Source organism: Aotus nancymaae, unplaced genomic scaffold (genome assembly GCF_030222135.1).
Source record: "Aotus nancymaae isolate 86718 unplaced genomic scaffold, 86718_ANA_hifiasm-v0.15.2.pri h1tg000021l, whole genome shotgun sequence".
Lineage (NCBI taxonomy): Eukaryota > Metazoa > Chordata > Mammalia > Primates > Aotidae > Aotus > Aotus nancymaae.
In genome coordinates, this window is record NW_026988433.1 from 26,103,586 (window position 1) to 26,116,693 (window position 13,108).

Below are 13,108 nucleotides of genomic sequence, written 5' to 3' on the forward strand. Positions count from 1 at the left end.
TGATATCCCCCCTTTTAAAAGAATTCTTAACATTTTTTACTTTGCTGTTCCCCATTTTTTTCTTATTCTTGTCAGACATTTATATTGTTGTCTTTTCATGTAATACATTTGGCTTTGCTGTTTCTCTTATGAATTTGTGTTCTGTTTTCACTAATTTCTGTTCTGTATCACTTTCTTCTTTTTACTTTTTAAGGATTTATTCTGCTGGTTTTCTTAATTTCAAGTCTTCTTTTATAATAAGTGTTTAAGCCTATACATTTCCTTTTAAGTACCACTTCAGTTGCATTCGACAAATATTAGATTTTTTTCACTGTCATTTAGTTTTACGTATTTTCTCAAATTCATTAGGATGTTCTTGGTCCCATAAATTGTTTAGAAAAGTGTTTTCTAATTTTGTAACGTATGGATGATACCAATTTAAAATTGATCTTGCTTTGTTACGCAGGCTGGAGTGCAGGGATGTGATCAAGGCTCACTGTGGCCTTGACCTCTTGGGCTCAAGCGATCCTCCCACCTTCCCTTCCTGAGTAGCTGAGATTACAGGTGCATGCAACCATGCCCAACTAATTTAGTCAGGGTTTCTCCATGTTGCCCAGGCCGGTCTAGAACTCCTGGGCTCTGGGATTATAGGCATGAGCCACCGTGCCTGGTCTGAAGTTGAGTTTTGAAGTTGAGAGTGCAGAGAGGATTTATGACGCGGGCACGTGTGTGTGTATGTGTGTGTGTGTGTGTGTGTGTGTGTATGTATTTATGTGTGTGTATAACAGTTATCTCAGGACACAACGAGCCTGGGACCACTTTAAACTCATTGTCATGCTTGAGATGTTTGGGACCACATATATTCCATGAATTTGCTTTGAGGTGATTCATTCTCAGATTTTTTAAATAAATTTTTTTGAATAATTTTAGATTTTTAGAAAATATGCAGAGCTAATACAGAGAGTTCCTGTATGCTCTGTATCCTGTTTCCTCTAATATTAACATTTCCATTTCCATGGTACTTTTGTTAAAACTATGAAACCATGGTACTAACTAAAGGCTTTATTCAGATTTCCACTAAGTTTTTCTTTTCCATGAGCCCATCTGTAATACCACACTGCATCTAGTCATATGTCTCCTTTGTCTCCTCTGTAACAGTTTCTCAGGCTTTCTCTATTTTTTATGACATCTGTGGTTTTGAGTACTGGTCAAATATTTTGTAGAATGGCCTTCAATTTGGGTTTGTCTGATTTTTTTTTTTTCATGATTAAACTAGGATTAAGGGGACTTGGGGGAAAATACCAGAGGTGAAATGGTTTTCTCATCATATCACGTCAGAGTGAACATAATATCAACATGATTCACTTATCACAGGTGATGTTTATTCTGGTTTGGTTAAGGTAGTGCTTGTCAGTATTCACTACTATAAAGTTAAGATTTTTCCCTTTCCATTCAGCGGGAGATTTTATTTTCTTTCAACCCAAACTGGCTAGAAACAGGTAAGTTTCCTTGTAATCTTTATCATATGACTTAAGATTTATATCAGAGCAGTCTGGGTATAATAAGCAAAAAAAAAGATTTATGTCTTATTTACTAAAGGTTTTGGGAGCCCAGGCTATTGAATCTATTATTAGCTTCCTTACTTTGGGTGGGCCTTGGGCTTGATCTCCTATCCTCCTCAATCCAGACGAAGCTCAGAGTTCTTAGGGCTCTGCAGAAATCCCCAGGGATAAAGCTGACTTTATCTCTCTGTGACCTATTATGCCTTCTTGCTTTTTGAACAACCCAGTGAATTATTTTAAGAAGTTTTCTTTTGTTGTTGTTAGTTATTTCTGTTAGGGTATCTTTTTTTTTTTTTTTTGAAACGGCATCTTGCTCTGCCACCCAGGCTGGAGTGCAGTGGCGCAATCTCGGCTCATTGCAACCTCTGCCTCCTGGGTTCAAGCAATTCTTCTGCCTCAGCCTACTGAGGAGCTGGGATTACTGGCATGTGCCACCATACCCAGCTAATTTTTTGTATTTTTAATAGAGACAGGGTTTCACCGTGTTAGCCAGAATGGTCCTGATCTCCTGACCTCGTGATCCGCCAGCCTCGGCCTCCCAAAGTACTGGGATTACAGACATGAGCCACAGCTCCTGGCCCTTCTGTTAGGGTATCTTAATTCAGTGTACTGTCAACAACAAGTTGACAACAGGTTTGTTTTGACATTGAATTGAATATATTTTGAAATGTTAAAACTTGGGTTGGAGAGAATAAACATCTTAGTATAGAAAGCATAATACTTACAGTCCTTCCCCAGCTATCCCTAACCCCAGCTCTTGTGAGTTTCTGTGGTTCAAGCATATATACTATTTTCTTTGCTTTGGTTGCCCATTCCTCCTTTATCCCCTCAAGCAACACCTATTCTAAACTACTCAAATCTGTTCTTCCTTGTGCGTGCCCTCCCCTGTCCTTTTCCCCATCCCCACAGTTAGGTTTTTTCTGGCTGCTGTTAATACACTCTTCATAATAGAATTTACTACATGGCATATAATATCAGTGTTTAGATATTGTGGTAGATGTCATTACTGTACACTGTTACTCAGTATCCCTCTCTGAAAGAAGTATTTGCTTTCCTGCCTTTTTGAAGACTAACTTGACCATGTGACCTTCTTTGACTGATTTTTTACCATAGTATATCCTAAATTTTTCTTAATTGATGCACATGCCTATTCCTTAGCTGGAGGGCAAAAACTATATTCTAGTCATTGTTGTGTTCTTAAAGCTGTCAAATTAATTTTCCTAAAACATCTTAGATTATTACATAGTCTGTAGGAAAGTTACATATGTAGTACAAAGAGCACTATGGCTTGGAGTCAGAGACATCCAGATTAAATTTTCTTTTTCATTGTTTACCTGGGTTTGAAAATGTTCTTGGTGAATTTGATTCCATCATTTTTAAAATGAGATGCCTTGTAAAGTTGTTAGGAATATAGTGTATGTAAAGTATCCAGCACAATAGACATTCAGAGAATATTCTTTCCCTTTCATGTTTCTTCTTCATTGACTATTGAATCAAACCTTTAAAATCCCTTTCTTCTGCTTTCAATAATTAATTTATGTAGTCAGTCATTAATTAGATATTTATTGAACTCCTGCTGTATGTCAGGAATTGGACAGTGGGAAGTGGTGAACAAGGCCTAGTTGTAGGTTACAATCCAGTGGCCAGTAATTTTCCTTATCTCCAGCTATTAAAATTGTATTGCTACTTCAGGGTCCCTGCCTACCATCACCACATCCTTGAAATTTTTGCCTAAGCTTCTCTTCGTATCAAAAGATGGAAAGAAAAATCAAAAAGTGATTTCTCCCTCCTGATTTTTCAAAGCATATTAATGATATTTTATATGTTATAGTCTACCATAGCCAGTTCTGTTGTATTTATGTACATTATGTACATATAATTTCCTTTTTTAGGTTTTAAGATCTGTCTTAGAACCTCATTTATCTTTGTATAACTCATAAATCAGTGATTGAAATTATAGAAGTAATGAGCAGTATCACTCCTTCAAAGGCATTTTAGAAAATTTGTGGAGGAATTTTTGGTTGTGACAATGACTGATTTTTTTTGAGACAAGATCTGACTGTATCGCACAGCCTGCAGTGCAGTGTGTGCTAGCATGATCACAGCCAGCTCAGTGCAGCCTCAACTTCCTAGGCTCAAGTGATCTTCCTGCCTCAGCCTCCGAAGTAGCTAGGACTACAGGCATGTGCCACCACGCCCAGCTAGTGTTTTTGTGTTTTTTGTAGAGATGAGGTGTCTCTATATTGCCCAGGCTGGTCTCGAACTACTGCACTCAAGCGATCCACCCACCTTGGCCTCCCAAAGTGCTGGGATTACAGGCATGAGCTACTGTGTCTGGCCAGTTGTCACAATGATTGGAAGGTGCCAATCAAGTGGAATTAGTGAGGAGAGGCCAATAATGGAAGATTTCTTTCAGTACTTAGAGTAATCCCTCAAAATAAATAGTTGTCTCTAGATGCCATACTGCATGCACATAGTCTCAGCTATTCAGGAAGCCACTGAGCTGGAAGGATCACTTGAGTCCAGGAATTTGAGGCCAGCCTGGGCAACATAATGAGACCCTGTCTCTAAAACAAATAAGTAAATAAAATAGTTTTTCTGAGTTCCATGTAACTTTCAGACGTTCTTCCAGATGTTTAATATAAGTGAAAAACTTCTTCTTAATTTTCTGAACCATCCATTTTTACATATAAACAATAGATATATTTTTACACAATTTTAATATAAACTGAGCTTTCCTGAAATGTATTTATCACCTATATAAATAAAGGAAAGATTGTACTTTGCTTTTTTCTGAACTTTATTGTCTTGGTCAATGTTTCAGAAAATCATATCACCAAGAAAATATCACTCATGGTGTATTGTGTTTGAGTCACCAGTAACACAATTGTATCAGTCTGTTTTGTAGCTGGCTAAATTTAAAATGATTATGCAAGTGTGGACATTGAATTTTAATTCATTGTCTCCTTATGTCATGCCCACATATTTACCTCTAGAAGTACATGTTACTTCTTTCTAAATATAAATGACTTTCCTTTAATTTCTCCTATATGTGTCAATTAAAGCATTATTTTAATGCTTTAAAATTATGTATATGGATATGTTGTATTGTCTAGGTCTTTTATTTCAAGATTTAAAAGAGGACATTGAAAAATACAAGTTATAAAAAGTTATATAGGTCTACTAGTTTATGGCTTCTAGAGTCTGACAGATGCAAAATTTTCTTTTAAAATATATATTTCATCTTTATTGAACATTAGACTCTTATCTTCAGGGAAAGTGTTTATCACAAATATCCAGTCAATTTAAATAAAATTAAGTTGGATGAAAGCACTAAAAATTTGTTACAAACCAAAAAAGAGTATATGTAAACTTCATTAAATTTACACAGACACAAATTGATATATTTTTTAAATCTCTAATATAATAGACTTTGGTTAATGACTGAGAATCTCCATTTTTTTTCTTTATGATAGTGTATACAGAACTTTAATTTTTTTTTAATTTAACTCTTGTTTTATGCGGATAATAAGGTTATTCTTCTTGTGGTTTCAGTGATTTTAGTTTACAATCTTTAAATCAGTTATCTGGGGTCACCAACGGATTGTTCTTGTTTAGATATTGTAAGTATAGTTTTTATTGCTGAGTGTGTAAGATATATTTTACAAACTAACATACAGAACCACATGGCTTTATTCTGGTATGATACATGTTAGTTCTTAATGCCTTGTTTTCAACTCTAATAGGATTGATTATGTTGTATCTTACCATTGCCTTTTTTGGATTATTTCATAGAGCTAGAAATTGTAGTTATATAAAGCTGTTCTAGCATAGGCTGGAAAGTAGGTCATTGTGACGGAGTATACTAAACCGTCTGCTGGTTGCTATAGCAATGACCTACTTTAGGAAAATATTTCTGTTGATTCATGTTGAAGTCATCTTTTGGAAATGGCATAAGGAAGCTTACTGCATATAATTCTTAAAATAATAGCAATAGATAGTGATCTCTAGAGGAAAAAAATCCTTAAAATGTTTAAAGTGAAGAAATGTCTTTTGTCACCTAATACCTCTTCAGTTTAAAGTGGTGCATTCAGTATTGCAATTAAATAATATGAGGACTGTGCTTATATGTAGGCAGTACAATTATATGAAGGAATATAGTGCGTTTTACTATCATTTGACCTATTTAAAAAGCAATCTGTTGCATGTAGTTAATAGCATTATTAACTGAGCCTTCTAATGGGTGTAGTTGAAGAAAGTAATATATATGCCAAATTGGAGAAGATCGGGAAGTATGTTCCTGTTAAAATGATGTCATATGTATTTTCAGTAGAATATATTAAAAATAAATCATTTGTTTCATTCAATATTGAGTGTCCCAGAGCACATGCATATCTATTACATTAAGGTTGAACTTGGTGTGTTCTTTGAAACACACTGAATCTGAATTCTGACGGATCTGATCCTCTTCCCAGTTAAGGGTAAAGGATTGAGCATTAGATTTTGTACAGTTTTTAAGTAACATTATTCATTTAGGATTAAAAAGAAATCACACCCAAACTGAGTTGATACTTTGAACCTGGGCTATTGAAGGTGTTATCAAGGAAAATTTATATGCTTAGAGATTAGTTGAGTCTTAATTGCATTGTACTTTGTTTTATAATATTCATAGTCACACTGACCTTGCCATTGGGAAAGGTTTTCTTCAAATCGTAGTTCAGAGTCACATTCAGATGAAGTTATGAGTTCAAAGTAATTATGTATACAGGTGTAGATGTCTAACTAATGCATGGTTTCTTTTGTCATGCCCAAGTATTTATAGATAGATATACATGGAGTGTTTAAACACACACACACACACACACACAGGAATTATTCTCAAGGGAAAATAACTTCTGTTTAATACATATCTACCATGTGCTAGAGACCCTATTAGGTGATTTTACGTGGCTTCTAATCCTTTCAACAATTATACAAGACATCCATACTAGGTCATTTAATCCTATTTCTAATCTTTTCAACAAATTATACAAGGCATATAATGAGATTTGTTTGCCAAATATAGAAACCAAAATGTAGGTTAAGAAAACTGTAGATAGGGCCAGGTGTGGTGGCTCATGCCTGTAATCCCAGCACTTCACGAGTCTGAGTCAGGCAGATCACCTTAGCCTGGCCAACATGGTGAAACCCCATCTCTACTAAAAATACAAAAAATAATTAGCCCGATATGGTGGCGTACTGCTGTAATCCCAGCTACTTGGTAGGCTGAGGCACAAGAATTGTTTGAACCCGGGAGACGGAGACTGCAGTGAGCTGAGATAGTGCCACTGCACTTCAGCCTGGGCAAGAGAAAGACCCTGTCTCAGAAAGAGAGAGATAGAGAGAGACTGACTTAATTTGAAATCCATCAGGAGGAGGTTTTATTTTATATATATATATATATGTATCTACACACATACACACGTGTGTGTGTGTGTAGATATAGATATAGATATAGATATAGATAAAGATATAGATATAGATATAGATATATGATAGCTATAATATGAGGTAAAATTTTTTCATCCTCTGAAGGACATAATGTACCTCAGAGGTTCAGAAGATGGAGAAGTGACTTTTACCTGGAAGATTTAAGATTAGTGAGATATGAACTTAAAAGAATGAGAATTGGTAAAGGTATTCCAAGCCAAGGAAAGAGCATGGAGCACATTCCAGGAGATTGAATGTGTGGTGAAAGACAGGTTTGGTTTGGTGTGAAAGGGGTGATGTGAGACAGGAAACAAACTTAAAACCCTAGGTTAGTAGCCAAGCAAAATAATTTGTTGTGTATTATATAGGGAATGAGTCTTTGAAAACCTTTGTACAGGAAGTTGTGCCTCATGAAGATTTGGAATTACATATAAAATGAATTAGAATGGAGAGAGATTGATAGTAGGCAGATCTATTTTAAGGCATTTCAGTAGATAATACAAGCAAGAGATAATACGAACTAGAATTATAGCAAAAATAGAAGCGGATAGGAAGGAGAACACTAAAAGGTAATAGATAACATATCATTGTACTTACTATGGACAGGCACTATTCTAAGAGCTTTCCATATGTTCATTTATTTAATTCTCACAAACAGTGCTATGAGGCAGGTGCTATTACTGTCCTAATTTTACAGATGAGGAGACTAAATAGGACTTTCAGGATTAATTTAAGGATAGTAATTTGTTGATAGACTTGTTAAATTATGGGACATCTGTGCAATGGAATACTATGAAACTATGAAAATTGATGCCATAGAAGTATGTTCATTGCTTTGAAAAGATATTCACCGTGTATTAAACCAGGTATACAGTAGATATAGCATATCTCATTTTTCTTTACTTTAAAGGAATGTACACTATCAATTATAAACTTTTTTATGAAGTTAAAAGAAATGTGTTTGTTTTTCTCTTTCTCACCCCTATCTCAAACCCCCACTCCTTAATGGGTAGATATGATTAATAGCTTGGTAAGTATTTTTCCAATAATTTTCTTGTGCACATATAAACAAAAGTAGATACAAGCAATGTAAATTTTATTTTATTAAAGTAATATATGCAAATAGTTTTAAAAGCCTTATAACAAAGAACAGCATCATAGTGTGTTCTACTTTATCTTTCTCTTTTCCTTTTCTTCACAGACTTTTCTACTTAAAATATTTGATTACAAAGTACCTATATTATTTTTAAAGTGCTTCTGATTTTTAAATCTGTGCAATTTTTATGTGAAATGAGGGATATAAATTATATCTCTGGAAGAAGAAAACAATACTTAAATACAGCTTTTATTCCTTTGTTTCATGAAGTACCAAAACAAAACTAATTCTTTGGTCGCAAAACTTTTCCCATTATAACACATTACTTCAGTCCATATCATTCTGTGCATTTGTTTGGTTCATATAATGTTTGTTAAAGCCGGGCATGTGATGGCTTATGCCTGTAATCCCAGCACTTTGGGAGGCTGAGGTGGGAGGATCACTTGAGGCCAGGAGTTCAAGAGCAGCCTGAGCAACGTGGGGAGACCCCACCTCTACAAAAACTACGAAAACTACCTGGGTGTGCTGGCATACTCCTGTGGTCCCAGTCACTCCAGAGGCTTAGGTGGGAGAATTCAGGGCTGCAGTGAGCCATGATTACACCACTACATTCCAGCCTTAGCGACAAAACAAGATCCTGTCCAAAAAAAAAAAAAAAAAAAAATGTTTATTAAAAGCATTCAGAATGCTTATTCAGCCTATTAACAAGAAAGGGAAAGATAAAGAGCCAATTATTAATTCATACTTAATTCTTCATTTTATGAATTAATCATGTCCTTTTGGTTTATTTCTTTTCCGATTTTACTGTCTGTCATTGAACTCTTATACCACATAGAATCATTTTGACCAAAAAGTTGAATATGGAGAACTCTTGCTGTTCTCAGTTCTTCCTCAATTCTGGTGGGGAAGATTTTGAAACTAATGATACAACAGAGATTAGAGGATTATCATTGCCTTAGATTACCCCTTCAGGACATTTAAGTTTTGTACTGTTTCAATTTAAGAAAACTTAAAATTGCTAGTTCTTTCAACTTCTTAATTTTTGATCTTTGTTCTCTCTAGTAACTCTTCTTACCAAGCAAATACATAAAATTAGATGCTTCCCAGTAAACATTTGTAACCAGACATGATAAATTATTCATAGTTGGAGATAATTTTGTTAAACTCAGATGCTTTTATATCACTATGCATCTGACAAAAACGGTCTTCTCCCCTGAAGTATTTGTACATTGGTAGTGGTGGGTTAGGTGGGGATCAGGTATTAGGGAGGTGACTCCAAACCAAGGCAGGAAAGGGATGAAATGAAATATAAATGTGAGGATGGAAGGGTTTGCTTCCTATTTAGACTTCCTAAGGTGAAAGGTGGGATGTCCCTAACACCCACCATGAGACTTCCTAAGGTGAAATTGTAGGATGACCCTAACACCATAAAAACCCTAGAAGAAAACCTAGGCAAAACCATTTCAGAACATAGGTATAGGCAAGGACATGGCTAAAACACCAAAAGCAATGGCAACAAAAGCCAAAATAGACAAATAAAATCTAAGTAAACTCCAGAGCTTCTGTACAGAAAAGGAAACAATCATTAGAGCAAACTGGCAACCAACAGAATGGGAAACAATTTTTTGCAATCTACCCATCTGACAAAGGGCTAATATCCAGAATCTACAAAGAACTCAAACAGATTTACAAGAAAAAAAAAAAAAACATCCAAAAGTGGGCAAAGGATATGAACAGACACTTTGCAAAAGAAGACATTTATGAGGCCAATATATGAAAAAATGCTCATCATCACTGGTCATTAGAGAAATGCAAATCAAAACCACATTGAGATACCATCTCACACCAGTTAGAATGGCAGTCATTAAAAAATCTGGAGACAACAGATGCTGGAGAGGATGTGGAGAAATAGGAACACTTCTACACTGTTGGTGGGAGTGCAAATTAGTGCAACCATTGTGGAAGACAGTGTGGTGATTCCTCAAGGACCTAGAAATTGAAATACCATTTGACCCAGCAATCCCATTACTGGGTATATACCCAAAGAATTATAAATTGTTCTATTATAAACACACATGCACACGAATGTTCATTGCAGCACTGTTTACAATAGCAGAGACCTGGAACCAACCCAGATGTCCATCAACGATAGACTGGATAAAGAAAATGTGGCACATATACACCGTGGAATACTATGCAGCCATAAAAAACAATGAGTTTGTGTCCTTCATAGGGACATGGATGAAACTGGAAACCATCATTGTCAGCAAACTGACACAAGAGCAGAAAACCAAACACTGCATGTTATCACTCATAGGCGGGTGTTGAACAATTAGAACACGTGGACACAGGGAGGGGAGCATCACATACTGCGATCAGTTGGGGAGGGCTAGAGGAGGGACAGCAGCGGGGTGGGGAGGGATAACAAGGGGAGAAATACCAGATACAGGTGATGGGGGGATGAAGACAGCAAACTACCTTGCCATGTATGTACCTATGCAACATTCCTGCATGATCTGCATATGTACCTCAGAACCTAAAGTACAATAAATATATATAGAGAGCACTGTGACTCTTTAAGCTGTACGGATGGTGCTCCCAAAGGGGAAGAAGTGTCAGACCTGACTAGTGTCCTTACGTTACTACATAACTACAGTTGTAAAAAATCAACAAGACTTATTTGGTGAAATGATGGGATCAGAATGGGCAAGGAGAACAAAATGATCTAGACCAAGCAACTTTTTAGAACCGTCTGTCCAGGAGAACTTTCTGCAATGATGGAAATGATCTGTAGCTATACTGTTCAGTATGGTAGCCACTAGCTATACATGTGGCTGTTGAGAACTTGAAGTGTGGCAAGTGTGACTAAGGAACTGATTTTTAAATTTAATTAACTTAAATTGCTACATGGGGCTTTTGGTTACCATATTGGATAGTACACTTCTAGAATATGCCTTTCCCTGCTTCTTAATCACTCCTCTTCACAAGTAAGACATAATCACTATTCTCAAAGACCATGTGGCAAACAAATACTTAACCTTAATAACAAGAACATAAAAGAAGCAAAATAGGAAAAAAGATATGTCCAGCTGAAAAGAATGGAATCTAGATGAAAATTAACATGAGGCACACAGTAAGATTGGACCTTTGATGGGTGATATCTCTTTTAAATTTGCTCTTTGTGAGTGTTCCATTTCTTCACAACAGAAAATGCACAGTAAGCAGTATTCTGGTACTGCCCCAGAATTTTCCTAGATGTTTGTCATGTGTAAGCCTTGTTCTACTTATTTCATTAATAAAGTCTGTAGTCTCCACCCCCACTCCATGGAAGGTTTTCTTTTTTTTAGAAGTTAATATGGCATTTTCTACATTCAGAGAATTAATAGCCACATAATTTGGCATCTATTTACTATTAGTTTCTTTTTTAAATAGATTAGAAACTTGAAAATGGGCATTATGATTTCAGTCTCTTAAATGATTACAATATTACAAAAACGTACTCATATTCTTTTTTTCTTTTTTTTGTACCCTCAGATTCCTTTTTACCATCGTATTCTTAAATTATTTGCTTGCTCATTCATTATATAAGACATATCTGGTTTTTTTCCCTCCTGCATAAGATAGTCTAGATTTTTCAAGTTTCTTTCTATGTGAAAAGCCATTTTCGTATATAAAATATTTCATCAAGTTTAAACAATGAAACCAATTTCATTTAATTACTTTGATACTTCTTTATATATTCTTATGTTCACAAATTAAATTTTCACTAATAATCACTTTAATGAAAATTACTGATTTTATTCAGGACTTCATTAAAATACTAGGTAATTTGTGTATAATTAAAAAATACATATTGGTATGGTTTTTGGAAAGAGTAATTTATAAATCAATAAGGTAATAAGATAAAAGGCTGGCATTTCAACTTATATAACATGATTTTGTAATACTTTATCTTCTAAATATATATTTTTAATAATTTAAATAATATTTTCTTCTCTCTAGATTTTTGCTTCAATGTCTTGAGGATCTTGATGCCAATCTACGAAAATTAAACTCTCGTCTGTTTGTGATTCGTGGACAACCAGCAGATGTGTTTCCCAGGCTTTTCAAGGTAATTTGAAAAATATTTGCATAAAGTAATTTTTCTCAGATAATATTATATATTTGGTAAATCAGGCCTTTTGGCTAAAGTATAGAGAATATAAGTATTTTTAAGTAAATATTTTGTGTGTTTTTTTCTTCATTTAATGAAAAAGCTATACATAGTAAAATCAGACAGTGGAAAATAGTTTACAATGAAAAGTTCAATCTTTCTTCTGCTTTAAACTGCTAGTTCCCCTCCTAGAAGCAACAACTACTACCAGTTTCTTATGTATCCAATTCCAGTTTCTTATGTATCCAATTAGAAATATTTTTGCATAAACAAGAATTTTTTTGTGTATGTATATACACACACACACACACTCACACGTTTATATCCATGTATTTGTGTCTGTTTTACTATCCTTTGTTAAAAGTTGAAATGACACACTATACACACCTTTCTCTGCCGCGCTTTTTTCACATAACCATATATTTTGGAAATTGTTTCATATAATTTCTTTAGTCTTTCAGATAACTTCATGGTTATTCCATTGTATAGATGGCTATAATTTTTTTAAAGTAGCTTTCTCTGAACTTTTAATTATTTTCTCTATAGACCTTTTGCTAATACAAATACCAGTGAACATACTTGTCCACATTTACAAATATTTGCTCACATGGGCCAGTCCATTTCTGGGATAATTCTTAAAAGATTTTCTGGGTCAAAGGGTTGTAACAGTGGGCATTTTACCAATACTACAGAATTTGTAGCTTTTTTTTTTTTTTTTTTTTTTGAAATGGAATCTCACTCTTGTTGCCTAGGGTAGGGTACAATGGTGCGATCTCGGCTCACTGCAGCCTCCACCTCCTGGGTTCAACTGGTTCTTCTGCCTCAGCCTCCTGAGTAGCTGGGATTACA

The 13,108-nt window shown here is 35.0% G+C and overlaps 1 protein-coding gene across 2 annotated transcripts in view; it reads left to right on the forward strand.

Moving 5' to 3' along the window:
• Positions 1-13,108, forward strand: part of CRY1 (cryptochrome circadian regulator 1) — a 135,574-nt gene that overhangs the window by 70,294 nt on the left and 52,172 nt on the right. For both annotated transcript variants that reach the window (XM_012469165.3, XM_064379894.1), the window contains exon 2: positions 12,109-12,217. In XM_012469165.3, the coding sequence (XP_012324588.3) occupies positions 12,109-12,217 (109 nt within the window). The remainder of the gene's footprint in view (positions 1-12,108; positions 12,218-13,108) is intronic.